A 13,677-nucleotide genomic window follows, 5' to 3' on the forward strand; every position below is an offset into this window, starting at 1 on the left:
TCACCAATTTCTCCCTATTTTATTGCATTTTCATAAACGCTTACAATTGGTCTAAGCCTGTGTTAAAACTTACAGAAGGCAGCGTGAGAGCTATCACAACCTATTAAAAGAAAGTAACAAATTACGTTCTTTCAAATTATATTCTCTTCTCCAGCCTGGCAATAAAACTATTGGATTATAATTGCAAGTCAGTAACTAGGCTTCCCTTGTCAGTGTCCCAGCTAGACATCAGGGATTTCTATCTCAAATTCTTCAAAATAAAACATGCAAACCATACTTTATCATTTCAAATAGGCCAGAAATGTTTTATCTGATGCATGCAAGTGTTAATCTTGCTATTAAAGTGGAAAAACAGAATTAAAAACAATTATTTGATTACCATGTTCTAATACTTTATGATCTAGCACAGACTGGTAAACTCTTACCTCATATAGCTTTAGTAATACTTACTGATAAAAGTCTGCCTCTTTTGCCGCTTCTTCACACCTTTTTAGTGTCTTGGTGTGTTGATTCTGCAGAGACTGTAGGTCTGACATGGCCTTCATGCACTGAATCTTCAGTCTTTCATAATCATGATTTGGTTTTGGACTAGGCCTAGCATGGAAAAAGAATGTCATGGAAAGATAGCTTGTATCATAGAATATCATGCTTTCCTAGCATGGAAAGTCAAACATCAGGTACTAAAGAGAATGAAAAGTCTGGGAAATTACTATCCAATAAATAAATAGTATAACACAGCTGTTGATACTTAGGTTATATTATGCTTTAATTTAAATACTGACCACTTCACATTAAGATGCAACCACAAATAAAAATTCACTGACTTTAACCTGTATTATTTTATACTGAGATGTAACATCTAATAACGAGATAATTCTGTCTAATACTAACACAGCCAAAAATAGTCCTGAGTGTGCACGTACCTTCTCTTCTGAGCAACTGTATCACAGAGCAGAACTGTCACTTGATACAAGAAACAAGTCGATCATAGTACGCTCGACTTTCCTGTGCTACCATGTCAAAGCTCTCAGAGAAAAAGCACAGAGCTGCAGTGGGCTGAAAAGAGGCTGCCAAAGTCAGGTGGGGGCTGCGTGGAGACCTGGGCTAGGAAAAACTTCTCATCTAGGCAGCAGCTGGAGGACCTTGTCTACAGCTCCCTAGGAAAATCAGCATCAGTTGAGAGAAAGAATTTCAATGGGACACCAAACGCATACATCTGTGCTAGCAGAATTTGACCAGCTTGACTAACCAAGCATTGAATTTAACTAATTGGACCAAGTCATTCTGCTGAATTACGTATCTGATTGACTGTTACCGTGTTCTTTTAAACTGCTATAAATGAATGAGAAAACATGTCAGAATCTACCTCACATTTCCATACGATAACCCGAATTTTGTTCAAATAATTATCAGGAATCTCCAATAAGCAATTTTCAGTAAGCTGAACAAAGTGAAAGCCAAAGTCAGTGAAAGGAAATTTTTTTACTAAAATTTTGTTTAGCATATCAGGATATTGGGAGAGGAGAAATTTCCTAAAATAATCTACCTTGTTAAGCAATTGATCAACATAGATTATGTCTAGAATGTGTGGTCATTGCACATGATACCTTTATTTATTCAAAAAATCATGCTAGAAACTAAATTAGCAGGATTGTGCCTTCTTGTTTTGAAGCACTAAGCTTCTGAAAGAGACTCTAAATTGAACTGTTCCTCGTCTACACAGTCATAAAATTTTTGCACCATTGAATTTTGTAGTTTCAAAATGAAACTTCTGACAGCTGTCCCTGTGTCATCTCCTAGGTCTCTCATAACTCCACAGGCAATGAAGAAAAAAAAAAAAAACCCCACCCAAAAGAAAACAATTGCTTTCTAATTTGACTCTCTTTATTCTCATATCAGATTTGCTCTGTTGCTGCACAGAACACCCTTTCTCCCTCCCACCTCACTCTCTCCCAAAAGGCTTCGCTGTAAGCACAGCCTGAAAAGCAATCAGAATTCTCTTTGCTTCATTAAAAAAACCCCAGCAACACAGATTCTGGAACTGAAATGCAGCTGGAAATTGAATTGAAATGGAAATGGTTTCACACTGCTGCAGTGGTGGGAGTTGTTAAAAAAAAAAAAAAAAAAAAAAGCAGCCACATCTGATTCACAGACTTATAGGGAAGGTGTGTATGACATGAAGGTGCTTTTTAGCAACCCTTTCCTTGACTGGCAGACTTTAGCAACAATTAAAAGCCAAATTCATATAAATTAACTACATATTCAAGTCACATCTACAGGAACATCTTTTAGGGTTTCTTTTAATTCACTGTTTAGGGGCGCCAAAAGAAGTCAGTGTTACAGACATATTACTGCAGCTACTGCAGCATTATTCTTTTAAAATACAACCCTAGTTAGCATAAGTAAAACTCAGTTTGAAATGTTCACACCCTTTACAGAATCACTAAAAACCAAAGTACTGATTTAAATTAGACTTTAGAGTGAAATTATTGAAAGTAGACACCATCTGTCCACCACAGTCATTAAAATGACAACATTAATTGAAGCACAGTTTAACTCTCAGTTGAAGCATTAACCTTACTGAGACCCATTAACACATGTTCACATTAAACTTGTAATCATAATTCATATTTGTGCAAAATATTTCAGTGTATGAATTTTTACTAAAGGATAACTGTTAGGTGAGTCTCAAAGCTATGGTAAGAACTTGTTCTACAAGTCTAACATCAATCATGTATTTCATATATTGCTAAAGTAACACTAGCATTATTCTGAAAAAAAGAAAAAAAAAAATTTATATCCTATAAACATATGGATACCATGTAGGTAACTACAGTAGTTAGCCTACCTACACAATGAGGAAGGAACAACAATGCCACCAGTAACATCCTGCATTCTAGCTCATCTACATGAAATAAAAACCACCTGGATAGCCAAGGCCATACATTCTGCAGTGCTATTCCAAGGGTTTATGTCTCAGCAAGAAAAACAGGGATATGCACAGGAGCAGTATTGGTCAGAAGTAAAAAAAAAAAAAAAAAAAAATTTAAAAACATAAAAAAAGAATCAAACCTGGTGCAACAAAGCAGTCCCTTCAAACACATGTAGTCGTTGACTCTTGTTTAAGTAAGACCACCACAGTTTTACGCTAAAATGCCTCACAAAGTACAGAAAACTGAGTTCAATAAAGGAGAGGTTTCAGTTACTATTTTGGAAGCACTGATTCAAAAGTTAACAAAGTTTAAAATGCTAGTGTCAAAAGTCCAACTGTTTTTCTGATATTCATATAATACTCTAAAAATCCTTTGTATTCCAGTGGAATTAGCCTGAGCATAAACCAAGGCCACAGTGAGACTGACAGTTACATGTATCTGATGCTGACATAAAAAAGCTAATGCCAATGGCAGATCCAACTCTGTGGGCAATGGCTACCCAACAACTTGAAAATGTTTTCATTTGCTATTGCAATTCCACCACCGCCACCAACAATTACAGATTACACGTAAAACAGTCTCTCCTCAAAGGCAGTTTTCAGGGGTTTTATTTGTACTGCAGTTCTCTTCTACTACTACGTAAGCAGTAAGACTAGCAAGTTTAAGTCTATAAAATGCACCTTGAGCACACTAAATCATTTGGTCAAATCTCTGCTGAATCACCACAACACGTGCTTGCATACAGTCACTGTCAAGTGACACAAGCACAGCATGAGCAATCCTACTCCTGTCCAGCAGGATGACACATGTTCATCTGATTCAGCACATCACAATCCACTTCTGTGGCTCCCCTTCCACTGCTCTAGGCTTACTCAACACTTGCTCTGGAAAACAGCTCTCGGCTTTGCAACTGCCAGCCTTCACAGCCAGCGCAGCCCAGCCTACGAATGTGTTGCGAGCTGCAACTGTTTTGAAGCACGCCATCATGACGTGTCAAGATTTGCCTCTACACCACCTGTGTTTGGTACAGCCATTGTTAAAGCGGCACACACAGCCAGGAAAGCAAAAGCCCTTTTTGGGTCGTAAAAGTCATCATCTAAATAATGATCTTTCAGCTTTCACACTTCAGCATAACAGTTTGCAATGTCTCGGGCTTTGACTCCTGGAAGGCTGTAGATTAGTTTTATATGAGGAAAGAATACAAAACAAAGTTAAAAAAAAAAATACCACCAAGCTTTCAAAAACTATAGATGTGGATGGGAGGAGTAGTTGTTTTTATACTGAAGGAAAAAAAGGTTAACTAATAATCGTCATTCATTTCCCACTCTTCAAATATTTAATTCTGTGGAAGGCAGCATCCTCCGTCTAACATACACTGTCCAAGCACTGCCCAAGTGCAATGTTTATTTTGATGAGTTGTTCTTTAAGCTATAAACATTTATATTTTCCACAACATACAAATCCTACGCTGGCAGCAGAAGATTGATTTGACAATTAAAGAGCAAAAACTAGGGCAGTCTAGAGGACAGCTCATCAGAACTTTATTAATAGCATCCTGGATTATGGAGAACATTATTGTAAGCTACAAAATCCTCAATTCCTAAGCTCTAGTGACTTCATATAAGAAATCCCTCTGTATAAATAAGTAACTGGAAGCTATGCAAAAGATGTTAGCTTTTGACAACCTTTTCCTCTCCCATCCCCACAACACTTAGAGACCCTCAGATAGAACACAATGCTCTTAAAGTAACCCTCAGAACTCATGGGGGAAAGAAGGGGGCATTAAGATGGGTAGCTAAGGAGTGAATAAAATGCCCAGATTCTCTCAATTCCAGTTCATTGGTTCAAACCTTGACCTTACCTCGTAAGGAGAAGAAGTTTAATTAACCACCTGACCACGTACAGATAGAGCTGATGAAGTAACAGATAAAATAACAACAAATAAAACATTAAAGTTCAGAGAAGCTGAAGCATCATGGCAACACCTCCCAGAAAATCTGTTCTTTGCTCTTATTTCAGATTCAGTGACAGACAATTTTTTCAAAGGTTCAAAAAATCTCTTACATGTACTTACTGCAGGCAAAAAGTACCTGCTCAGTGTGCCCAAAGTCTCATTTATAAACATTAGCAGATCTTTAACCCTCTAAAATAAACCAATTCTGCTTCCTACCCAATAAAATCCTTATATACAATTAACTCATACACTCCCTGAGTACTTCCTCATAACTTATCAACCCTCAAATTGGAACGAGCTGCATAAGGCTGCTGACCATTAACTGACTGAACACATGTTATTTTAACTTGGCAGCATCCATAACTTCTCAGTGGAGGAGAGTTCCTTACTCTCAACATGTTAATGCTACACAGTCCCTCAATATATGTATACCAGAAAGCGTATCTCCTAAAAAACTTACTCCCCTCAACAGAAGTCCAAACAGCTCTCTCCTTGCAGAAACACAGAAATAGCTGAGATTCTATCCCTCGCTCCTAATTTCTCTCCTCCAGCCAAGTATTCAGAGCTATTTCCCTTTCTTCTCTCTTGCTTTCAAAACAGCAAATGCTTCAGCCGCTTCTCTGTCTTCTTTCTTTGCCCACAACATAACCCAGGAAGCCTAACAACTTGTTTGCTTTCTTCTCTCAACACAGAGATGAGCCCTACTCCCCTCATTCCAACAGCAAAATTGCTGGAGAAAGTGGGAATAGGCATTCAACAGGCAGCTCTGAATCCTGGATATGGTCACCTGTGTACACACACATCACTAGGACGCAAGTAGGTTACAAGTAACATACATACATTGCAATATCCTTGCTGCTTTACAGGCAAGCAGGAGTCAAAACACTTGAAAACACTACTGAGGCCTAAATTAAAACCATACATTTCCTTTATTTTTACCTGCAGTCATCAAAAGTTGATCCAGGAGACGAAAGTGCAAGTCGCTTGCGCAGCTCATCCCTCTCACGAGTTACCTGACGGAGCTGATATAATATCGTCTCCAGCTTCTCGCTCATCTGTCTTGTGTCTAGTACAGGTGGTGGAGACGATGCTTTACCAGTTGTACCTGACCAAGAGATAAAGAATTGGCAGTCAGAGAACGCCTCAAAAGAACAATACAACTTCACTAAAGAAGTTAACACTGATTTTAAAAAAAAAACAACTGTATTTTTGGTTGCAGAATCCTGTTCAAAAATGGAAGTAGTAATGGAAGTTTTCATCAGTGAGTTGACACAAGAATAACTCCAATTCAGTCAGACCCCATGCTAGCAGAAAGGCCCTATCTGTGTTGCAAGTTAGTTTGCATGAGTAGGTTCCTTGCTTACTCATGAACTTACAAGGTGCCTAAAAGGCAAGGCAAGTTTGCAGTCACAATTGCAAAGACCTCGGAAACTACCACAGTGACAGAAGTTGTAGGTACAAAGGTATTTCCAATACAGAACCGTGTTCTTGCTTCTAAAAAAAAGAGTAAATTCCACCCACATCAACTTACCCCAGCAACAGCAAAGAAACTGTTACAGCACAGGGGCTCTTCTCCTGTTCCTTTATCTAGCAGCACAGACATACTACTCTGCTATGTGCTACTGCCAACCTTTGTTTTTAATGCAATTCCATGCTTTCACATGTCACAGTTTGTCTAGTATGTGAGGTTAAAGATTTGACTTGTCAACAAATCACAAAAAACAAGCTTCATTTGCAACAGCATTAGCTAAAATGAGCACATTACAATCACTGCAACTGGACTACACATCAAATTTCCTCTAAGGGGCAGTCATACATTAAAGAGTTTCGTGGGATCTTTTAACTGTCAGCTTTCTTAATAACAGAGATGAACGATGATGCCTACTGTCTTCTCAGACAGCTATACCAACACAAAGCGGTCTTCCACCTGAGAGATGAGTGTGGCATATTACTTTTCACAGTATGCTGACAATTAATTCAACTGTAATTTTAGTTCTGCCCATTTTAATCCCAGACACTAGAGCAAACTCAAAGAAACAGGTCACAGATGTGAAAGTTAAAGGCCTAAATGTATACAGGAGATTACTGGTTTCTACCCAGAACAGAAATTCTAGAAATAGTTTGCATAATAATACACTTGAAACAAGTTGCTGACATATGTATTAACTTGTAAGGATTTTATTTATTTTATATGTACCTTTATTATGCTTTTTTTTTTAATGAAGAAACAAAAGCTACAATAGTAAAATAATGCTCTCTGATCACTGTCTTTTCAAAGAAAGAATTTCAAACAAAATAATTTCATCTGATCAAATGCTAATGAGTTGCAAGGATTGGCTTTTTATCTTTAAACCCATTTCAGGAAGGTATTGCAGAATGCAAAAACTCCCTCCAACTTAGTAAGTAGAACTACCTGTGATTTAAAGTTCCCACACCAAAATAACTGCAGGGTCAGGGCTATCACACATACAGCATCTAGAATAGGATCCTTGTTCTTATTCCTTTCAGCTGTTACTGTAACTCTATAATGAGTATTTATGAGCACAGACTGTTCTTTTAATCTAACTATTGCATAATAATGTATGTAAATGCTCTAAGAGCAAACTGAAGAAATAAAAAATGGCAGGAACAGCCTGCATTCTGTAGAAAGACACAAACTCGCATCACTCAAAAGATTTCTCAATGGAGGCTGCCTTTGGGTTTTCTCCTACTACTTTGTTTCACTCCTCCATTCCAGATGGAGCCCCTTCATCCATAAGGACCAAGGATCTCACACTTTTAAAATGCACTCATCCTTTGTTCTTCTAAAAAAAAGAACCTTTCTACATAATTTTTAAGGCAAGGTTATACAGAAACCAGTAATAATACAAATGCACTATCCTAGGCTCATGATATAGGGAATAAATAAGGAAAAAAAAAAAGTGGACAGATTAAAAAAAGTCAGAATATGTATTCATTTGGAATAGTTCAGACACATTAATGAGCAGGGAATTTCATACATAAATGAAAAGGTAAAGGCAAACAAACCTAATTCAGGTACTGACAGGCTGCATGGTCTTGGGTAAATTCAGTGGCAACCTGGACATCCTCTCGCTTGAGCTGACACATCAGAATATGCTTAACACTGAAAAAGTCCCCTTCTCATCCCTACAGAGATGTTCAGAAGCTTATCTGTCACCCTGGGGCTGCTTGTGAGCAAACAGATAAACAGGATGCGAGGGGCACAAGAGAAAGGAGAAGACAAATCAGGAAGGCTGGTGTGCTTTACATGGAGCAAAGGGCATTGGATTAACAATAACCCATCACTAACATCAGTGCTAACCCCAGCAGTAGTCCCATGGACAATGTCCGCTACACAAGTCCTACACAAGCATGCAATGTCCGCTCTGGGAATCTAAAACATCGTAAAAGGAGGTAAGAGTTATATACCTCTGCCCCTCCACTTCTTCCCCCCCCCCCCCCCCCCCCCCCAAACTTTGACAACATCCCTGTGACAGTCTTCAGGCGAGGAGAACATTTGTGCACACAGTCCCAAAACTGTGCCAAACAAGACAAGACTGCTTTAAATAAAGACAGGCTAATTAGCCTTAGGAAAGAAGCTTTCTTGACAAAAGTGAAGCCATTCGTCTTAGTACCAAAAAAGATTTCTCATTAACTTGTCACTTTTTACAAGTACATCAACAAATACTTTCATCTCAAATGCAATGATGTTGTTGTTAACGCATAATACCAGCCAAGAGATGTACACCTTCTCAGTGCTGTAAAAACAGATCGATACGATCCAGATATTCCCCCTCTTATCCTTAGAAGAAGTCCAAAAGTTTACCTTTGCTTGTTTTACTAACAACCTTACATTTTCAGTAACTGTACAACAAAAAAATCTCATAAATGTTAAATCAGATTTGTGGATGCTCAAAAACAAAAAAAAACACCACCTAAAAACTTCAGTGAACTCCTCTTCCATCAGAAAAATTCAATACTCCTCACTTCCTTTAAAGGGGCTTTTATAGATGAATGCTAGAAGCTTTTTATTGCATCTGACACCCTGATGCAGAAGGAAGGTGACCTGTGCTTATAGCTTTGTATTCTTTTTCCATCTGACTGCATATTTTACACAACAGTACTTCCTTTCTGCACTTTAACCAGTCAAACTGGTCTTAAAATGTACAAGCCTAAAGGCTAAATCTCCCTTATCCAAATTATGCCACCTTTCAGTAACTCACATGCTTTCTCAGACAACCTGGATTTGTGAAAATATATTTACTACATGTCCTGCCAAGTGCAAGTCATTCATCTGCTTCAGTAAGCCTCACAACTCACTTTTCACGTGAGCTGCACTTGGGCTCTGAGAACCCAACCATATGGAAGTCACCTCCTCGGCCAGCCTCCAGGTAAGCAGCCCTCCACCACTGTCTGAAACAGCCTAACAGTGGGGATGCATCCGGTGGGCAGAATGCATTTTGGCCATAATGCAGTGCATGCATTAAGTCCCGAGTCTGCATCGACTTAATCTAAAGCAAGGTTTTGCAGGATTCCCATCATATGTTTTATAAAAGAAAAGCCTTAAAAATAGAAGGTGGAGCAATCACATCTTCCATAATTATAGTCCAAATGCTGGACTTCGCAAAAACCAAAGATCCATTATTGTAGTACATACCAAGTACAATTCTTGATGATTACCCTAATCATCACTGATTAGGGTAAGACATAATGCAGCCACGCAGAAACCAATGCTCAGTCAGATTCATATTTGTGGATGGGGTAGAACAGTTTTTGAAGAAAAAAAGAACATTAAGAGAAACAGGGCTGGGAAACTTGTTAAACTGGCCAAGATGTACCATTATGATTCTATAATGCCCAATCAATATAATGTTGAGGTGGGAAAATGGGTACCAATGCATAAACAGCTACTTTTAAGAAATACCATTAACATGTTTCAAATTATAATAAACTCATTATTCTTTGAGAAATACACTTGTATGACAGGTTCAACTAATTCAAAAGGCAATCTGTCACAAGCTAACAGAATGCCTGAATTTTATAGTAATTTTTTAAATGCAAAAATTTGTGCCAGGTCTTGCTTGCAAACAAACAGGAGACTATTCATTGTACAGTCAAGACTTTTTCATTACTTACTTTCATAAGAAAATAAAATCAACAGTGATGTTCAGAATATTATTTCTTTATGGCCTTGTAAATCATGACAGATAATGTTAAAGACTTGCAGGATGTACTTGCAAAGCATGATCAACAGGGTTTCTCCTCAAGCTCAGGAAGGGGTGGACTAAAGACTTATGCCTGCTGTAGGAAAATGTGTGCTAAAATATTTACTTTCTTTCAATAATTTATGAGGACTAGAACAGGATTACATATCAGAAGTTATCATTTAGATACATTTCTTCACACATACTTTTGAAGTGGTCTTGAAATAGCGGAGAGCACAGAACAGAATCGCATGTAGGTGAAAAAAACGTTAGTAAAAACAAGCAGCAGTACATTGAGGAAAGAAAACTAAAAGCTAAAACAATGAACTGTGGAAACAGTTTCATCTGCAGACAGAAAACCTAACAGGTTATGAAAGCAGGATCACGTAACATGCAAGGACAAAAGAATGGGTAGCACTTCAGTATTTGTTTGACTGCAGAATATAACAGGCTAAACAAACCCACCAGCACGTAAAACAAACTTTCAACTTCAGTAAGTTTAGGACTTTAGAAAGAACTGAACAGTAGTTCTAGAAACATCAATATGAAAGAAAATCTACAACTCTAATACTCAAAAATAGCAAAGAGCAGAAAAAAAGGGCAGATATGTCAATTCAAAAAGTCCTTGCAGAACTTGACTGAGCTAAAACACAACAGAGAGTAAAATCTGTCACCATGACCAAGGAAAATACAGCTGAAGCTTCCGGGTTTGAATACTCAGGAGCGCCCTAGTGGGAAAGCTCAAATCCTACATTTGTCAAACTTAGAACCACACACTGAAAGCATAACCTAGACAAAAGTGTCCAATCCGAACCCAATGCAGACAACGACTAGGGTCAACCGCTGCACACAGACCAAGGGAATGAGGCTTCACCAGTGCTCGTTCCTTCACATCTTCTGCAGAGGAACTGTGAGCATCGTCTCACCATACTGTTTTATAGCCCCAAAAGAAAACTGCTGACACCAAAAGGATTTCCTGAATGCACAGAGTGATAACAGGGCCTCAGGGAGTAGTGAAAGACACTCTGTTCCCGACATGCTGCCTGGACTGCAGGAGATGGATATTCACATACACTGTATTTCCACTCAAATCATTACAGACCAAACAAAATCTTCAGAAAATCCTCCAGGAAGCTGCCAAATGTTAAGAAGATATCATAGCAAACAAGATACCATGAAGTGGTCAGCTATTCATTAGTGGTTCTCAAGCCCTATCTATGCAGAACCCTTAAGAGACCAAGAATTAACTCAAACTGATTTGTTACAGGAAATATTAAAAAAAAAAAAAAGGGGCGGGGGGGGGGAACGACACCCAACAAAACACAAAACCCCACCAAGCCAACCAACCAACCCACTCCAAACAGAAGCCAAAAAACCCAATCTTCCTCCCCCAAGACTGCATCAGTATACATGAGCAAAGTCAACTTTATTACTTACTTTCTTTCTTTTTTTTTTTTTTTTTTTTTTTTAAACAGGACATCACATCCATTAAGTAATTCTTGGGTACCTCTGAAGTGACAGAAGTTGAGAGAACACTGTGCATGACTACATGTCAACCCATAGCTGCCTGGAAATGGACACCGTAGAAGTCAGTGATAATAAAATAAAGCTATTCAAAGTGCTTATTACTTAAGAGAAGATGTTTATTAACACACCAAAAATTAGGTAAAGAAATTAAGGATTGATCCTAGAGACACCTACATGATTCATGAACAGACGAAAAGACAGAGTGAAGTTACTTTAAAGTTTGTGGAATACGGTGTTTTTTTCCCCAAGTTAAACTAAACAAGTACTCCTCAGATCAAAGGACAAGAAAATTACATAGCAAATAATTCTACAAAACCAGGTTTAATTCAATCATTGAGGCCAAATTTTACAGGAAAATGACTTCTGAACAGAGAGACTGATTGGTGAGGAGGTGGAACGTTGAAGGCAATTACGGCAGTACAGAAAAGGATTCTGATATGGTACGCTGGTAGTGATCCTAGCACCCTTTCTCATTCATTTGTGGCTGTTCAGCAGGTATGATATCGCCACTTGTTCCTTTGTTAGTATGTGTTAACTGTTGAGGTATCTTTACCAATATAATTTTTGTGTTTGTGTTAGTGAAAAAAAGCAAGAAATACAATGAGAGATTCCTACAGGCTGCTGGGGGGGTGGGGGGCCTGGGGGGGAGTGGAAATAAATAAATCACTTTTTCAGATAAGGAATGTGCTTTATCTTTGACTAAAAGAGTATCATAAACCACACTTGCAACTGAACACTTCCTATGAATTGTGAGAACAATTACTTTGTTATACACAGCTACAGAAAGTGTGAAGCAGTAAACTGAAATCACAACAACATAAAAGGACAGTTGTCAATATGGCCAACATGAAAATGGGGAATGAAAGACTACACCTTGTTGGGAAGGAGTTATCATCTGATGGGAGGGGGGGTAACGTTTGCCTTGGAGTAAGAATTAAGGCCCTCAGATTAAGTAACCTGAATTGCAATTAGTGAAAAACTATCTAAATAGCCTGTCAGGCTGATAAGCTAACAAAGCGTTAAGCAAGGAAATAACGTCAGTTGAAGTCAAAGCTGGACAAGCTTGGTGGCATCAGATATACGACCACCTGATGGCTGCAAGAAAAAGTCAGAAAATCATAGTGCCAGTGCTCGCGTTTGTTACAGACAAATGCAAATTCCCATAGTAAAAGGTAGTACAGTGATATGAACAGTGAAGAGCAAGAAAAAACACGACTAAAAAAAGTGATACCATTTGCAAAGAACTGAACAGCTGAAACAATAATAGTCTGTTAAAAGTTAAAAGATAAAGGTGATAATATGCAATGTGGAATGAAGAGGATAGAAGATTGACAGCTGTAATCACAACAATGCAAAGAGATCTGGCTGTGGAAAGAAGGAAATTATACATGTGGAAAGACGGAAGGCCTTTTCCATTCCAAAAATCTCAGGATCTCAGTATATTTTCAAAGAATGGAAGAGCATGCAGTGCCTTTCTGTTAAAAACTCATCATGAAAAAGCATAATGCAGGCTATCCTCAGAGCCACAGCCTGCCTCCATTGCTGCTGGTTTCTTTTAAACAACATTTTTTTACAAAAAGAAATAAAATAAAAAAAGTGTTGAGGAGGGGAGGAAGACTCACATTTTTAAAGCAGTAAAGGAAAACACTCAAGTTTCATTATGGTGCTAGGGTAGGTAAAAAATGGCTTGATTCCAGAAACTAGAATGCTTTCATGGCATCATATTGCTCAGGTCAGTAATGTGTTACTGGAGGCTGTAAAAGTAGTACTGGGTATCAAGAGTCTTGAAACATACCCTGTAAGTCAGTTCACAGAGGCTTTTTTAGGCAACATGGGCCAGAACAGTAACTTACCCGGCTACTGTAAAAAGGAAGAAAGGAGCCTGATTTTGGAAGAAAAGAGCAAGGAAAGTAAAATGTAAGAAAGATGGAAACTGGAAGTAGAGTAGATAATCAAGAGATGCACAGAAACTAGTACGGATGCTGTGTTACTACTTCCCATAGGAAACGAATTTGATGATTTCAGGCTGCAGTATCATTAAGTAGGGCGATATCTGGCT

At 38.2% G+C, this 13,677-nt stretch overlaps 1 protein-coding gene across 1 annotated transcript in view; it reads right to left on the reverse strand.

Annotated features, from left to right (window-relative positions):
• DLG5 (discs large MAGUK scaffold protein 5) overlaps nucleotides 1-13,677 on the reverse strand; it is a 114,221-nt gene that overhangs the window by 50,768 nt on the left and 49,776 nt on the right. The window contains exons 3-4 of the mRNA XM_075717747.1: nucleotides 5,827-5,992; nucleotides 451-594 (exon numbers count right to left, since the gene is read on the reverse strand). Of these exons, the coding sequence (XP_075573862.1) occupies nucleotides 451-594; nucleotides 5,827-5,992 (310 nt within the window). The remainder of the gene's footprint in view (nucleotides 1-450; nucleotides 595-5,826; nucleotides 5,993-13,677) is intronic.

The sequence above is a fragment of the Pelecanus crispus genome, chromosome 10, assembly GCF_030463565.1.
Source record: "Pelecanus crispus isolate bPelCri1 chromosome 10, bPelCri1.pri, whole genome shotgun sequence".
NCBI lineage: Eukaryota > Metazoa > Chordata > Aves > Pelecaniformes > Pelecanidae > Pelecanus > Pelecanus crispus.